The sequence below is a fragment of the Chiloscyllium plagiosum genome, unplaced genomic scaffold (genome assembly GCF_004010195.1).
Source record: "Chiloscyllium plagiosum isolate BGI_BamShark_2017 unplaced genomic scaffold, ASM401019v2 scaf_144, whole genome shotgun sequence".
In the NCBI taxonomy this organism is placed as follows: domain Eukaryota; kingdom Metazoa; phylum Chordata; class Chondrichthyes; order Orectolobiformes; family Hemiscylliidae; genus Chiloscyllium; species Chiloscyllium plagiosum.
In genome coordinates this window covers 709-4,421 of record NW_025205430.1, presented here as the reverse complement: position 1 = coordinate 4,421, position 3,713 = coordinate 709, and the positions used below count along the sequence as shown (strand labels likewise).

The 3,713-nt window shown below is 44.3% G+C and overlaps 1 protein-coding gene across 1 annotated transcript; it reads right to left on the bottom strand.

Annotated features, from left to right (window-relative positions):
* Window positions 1–1,711, bottom strand: LOC122546439 (ferritin heavy chain, oocyte isoform-like). Its single transcript, XM_043685149.1, has 4 exons — window positions 1,571–1,711; window positions 696–842; window positions 378–503; window positions 1–245 (listed from the first exon to the last, which is right to left on the bottom strand). The coding sequence occupies exons 1-4, from the start codon at window positions 1,670–1,672 to the stop codon at window positions 99–101; spliced, it is 522 nt and encodes a 173-aa protein (XP_043541084.1). The 5' UTR covers window positions 1,673–1,711; the 3' UTR covers window positions 1–98.
* Between the last annotated feature and the right edge of the window lie 2,002 nt (window positions 1,712–3,713).

Here is a 3,713-nt window from a genome sequence, read left to right as displayed (position 1 = left end):
TGATTTATCTGATAGGTTTTATTTGCAATTCAATGTGAATTCACAATTTAGTACCATACATGGTAAAACTGCAATGTGAAGCGATTCCAGAATCCCACTCAGCTCAGGGTGAGCCTGTCAAACAGGTACTCTCCCAGGCCATTCTCAGGAGCTCCCAGTCTCTTCAGGTTGGTGATGTGATCTCCCAGCTTCTTGATCATCTTCACTTGCTCATCCAAGTAGTGCCTCTCCAGGAAGTCACACAGCTGGGAAAAGAGAGGGAACAGTAGTTCACTCAAAACAGGGATCTTAGTACTGGAGATCAGTGGCAATATGCAAATTCTGAGGACCAACTCCATATCACCTTCAGCTGAAAATGCATTACATGAGAAACTCACATGAGGGTCCGTGTGGCCAGAGGAGAGTTTGTGCAGATCCAGCAGACTCTGGTTCACATCCTTCTCCATCTGTAGAGCTCTCTGCATTGCCTCCAGACCATTGCCCCACTCATCCTGCTCTGGCTTCTGGGAGGGAGAAACAACAGGCAAGTGTTTCACTCAATTGGATCGAAGTTAAAAACAAGCTCGGCATTTACAAAAAGGAACCGCTCATAAAAATGAGATTGCTGCATTACACTTAGTCAAAAAACAAAACAAATTATTTAAATAAGTCTGAAGGGAATCCAGGCCAGGGGCCACTCATTCATTAGACCCAACCTTGACATCCTGCAGGAGGACTCGGCCTCCACGTTTATTCTGGAATGCCATCAGTTTCTCAGCGTGTTCCCGTTCCTCATGGGACTGCTCCTTGAAGAACTCAGCAAAGTGACGCAGGGCAACATCATCCCGGTCAAAGTAAGAGGACTGGGGGGGGGGGGGGGGTGCGGCAGCGAAGAAAGACGTAGAGAGAAAAAAAAAGCACATTAGCACAGACCCAGACTTAGCACAGGAATTCAAAAGGGGCAAACATCTCATTGCTCAAAGTTAGAGACACTTCATACTTTGAAGGTATTGGCCTACAAGCTTCAAGAAAAAAGTGAATGCCTGATCAGATTAGGAAATGGTATGGGTTAGAAATCCAGAGACAGCAATAATGTTTGCTGTAACCTATTCAGCATACAATCCCATTCTAGAGAACCCTTCCCTTTTTGATGTGACCCTGATAGAGGGAAGTGAAGAATCTGTTAAACAGTAGTAACTTAACAGATGAAATTACTACTTCCTTGCAAAAAGCAGTCTCAGTATTTCCATTTGAATTTCCCCCTTCCAAGGATGGTAAGCCATCTAATTACATTCAGTTTTAGCATTAAGACCAGGAAGTGGACTACACACATTCAATAATATCATTCATGTTCCCCACTTTCATGAGTAGAAATTTCAGATTGAAGTATTGCAGAACAGAGCATAACCTGGAGTTCTGTGATTTTTAAACAGAGCATAACAGTAGGGATAAGACTATTCAGTTGTTTTGTTTTTGCTCTCAGGAGGATAACAGAAATACACCCTAAATACAGGTCACTGACCAAGCAACTACCTGCTACAATGGAATAATAATCACTTTAAAAATAGGACTTAAAAGATACAACCCTCACCATGGAGAGGTAAACATAGGTGGAATAGAGCTCCAGGTTGATCTGCTTGTTAACAGCATCCTCACAGTCCTTGTGGTAGTTCTGACACACTTGGGAGGCCATCTTCACACTTACTAACAGAAGGTAAACACAGGCTAACTCCACCTGCTAGGAGCCTAGCATTTATACCAGTGGGAATCCTGCATTCCAACAAGAAAGTTATCAGCAATGATGATTGGATATTGGGGATTACCAATCAGAAATCTCCTGTGAATCCAGGTACTAATTAGAGAGAGGTATTGGGGGGGAGCTATGTACAAACCAGAGCCAATCAGAGCAGTGTTAAACTAAGCAGGTTTTTATTAACAATTTAGGACCATAGGAACAGAAGGAAGCCCTCTAATCCCTCTGACCTGTTTCACTATTTAACCACACCTTGGTTAGTTTCCATTTCAATTCCATGTCACCCACCCTCTTCCATATTGCAGTATCATAGAATTCCAACACAAATTCACCAAAGGTCCTTAGACAGCACCATCCAAGGTAATGACCACTTCCATCTAGAAGGACAAGAGCAATAGATACATGGGAATACCATCCACAAGTTCCCCTCCGAGCTACTCACCATCCTTGGCTTGGAAATATACTGCTGTCCCTTCAGTGTCACTGGGTCAAAATCCTGGAATTCCCTCCCTAATGGCATTGTGGGTCAACCTGCAGCACATGGACTGCAGTGGTTCAAGAAGACAGCTCACCCCCACCTTCTCAAGGGGGCAACTAGGGACGGGCAACATGCTGGGCCTGCCCACTGACACCCAGGTCCCACAACTGAGTATAAAAACATTATAGTGCCAAAGGAGGCCATTCGGCCCATGGTGCCTGCACCAGCTCCATTGTGCTAATCTCTTGCCTTTTCTCCATATCCCTGCGCACTGCTACCGTCCCAGAAGAAAACCCAATGTCTTCAACATTTCAATTGAACCTGCCTCCCCCACAATTCCAGGAAGCACTTTCCATACTCTAACTACTTTATGTGTAAAAATGTTTTTTCTCACATCACTCTTGCTCTGTTTCCACGTTGTTTTAACTATCCCTTCACCCATTTACTTAACAACAGCCAACAATCTCCGACTGAAATGTTCAATTGATTCCCACGATGTTGGGAAAGCAAGGCTTACATTTTCAGTTTTGTGTGTGTGTGTGTGTGTGTGTGTGTGTAAGTGTTTCTGAACACCATCCCTCATGGGTGGGCTCTCACCTTCAGGATCTGCTGCTCCCCTGACAGTCCCCTCAAGTCTGGAAATATCCCACTCGAGGAAACTATTTTTCTCCATTGACCCGATCAAATCAATGAATCACCTTCAAATCTTAAATATAATTATTTGCTTTTTTTGTACTCATGGAAACACAACAATTTTTGAAAACTCTGTCATTGGCTTCACTGGCTGGGTCAGCATTTATTGCCCATCCCTCGTTGTCCCTTGAGAAGGTGAGGGTGAGCTGCCTTCTTGAACCGCTGCAGTCCGTGGTGTGTGAGGACACCCATTATGCTGTTGGAGGGAATTCCAGGACTTTGTCCCAGCAACACTGCGGAATGGTCAGATATTTCCAAGTCAAGATGGTGAACGGCTTGGAGCAAGTCTTGTAGGTGGTGTTCCAATGTATCTTCTGTCCTTGTCCTTCTAGATGGAAGGTGCTGTCTAAGGATCTGAATTGTATCTTCAATGCAAATGGCCCTCATTTTTAGCCCTGTTGTCACCCCAGTGAATCGGTGCTGCATTCCCTCAGAGATGAATAGATCAGGACTGAATACAATATTGTAGATGTGCACTCACTGACATTTAATAAAACTGTAACAGAACTGTCAGATGCATAACCTGAGGGGGCATCATTTAAAGGTGAAAGGCAGGACAGGTCGAAGAAAGCATTTGTCACCCAGAGGGTGGGTGGGCTGCCAGTCAGGGGCGTAAAAAGTACACGGAGGAACACTTGAAGTGACATTATATTAAGTTCATGGACTAAGTGCTGGAAAGTGGGACTAATGTAGACAGGTCAGCACAGACCCAATGGAAGGAAGGGCCTTTTCTGTGCTGAGAGACTGTGTGACTCGAACATCTAGCTCTTTGTATTTCAGGCATTTTTGTGTCTATCCATTTGTTATGGA

Excerpts from the sequence above, each read along its gene's own strand:
- LOC122546439 (XM_043685149.1), bottom strand. The coding sequence starts at position 1,672 with ATGGCCTCCCAAGTGTGTCAGAACTACCACAAGGACTGTGAGGATGCT. Across the intron at positions 843-1,570 it reads CCTATGTTTACCTCTCCATG|TCCTCTTACTTTGACCGGGA; the intron begins GTGAGGGTTGTA and ends CCCCCCCCCCAG. Across the intron at positions 504-695 it reads TCCTCCTGCAGGATGTCAAG|AAGCCAGAGCAGGATGAGTG; the intron begins GTTGGGTCTAAT and ends TCTCCCTCCCAG.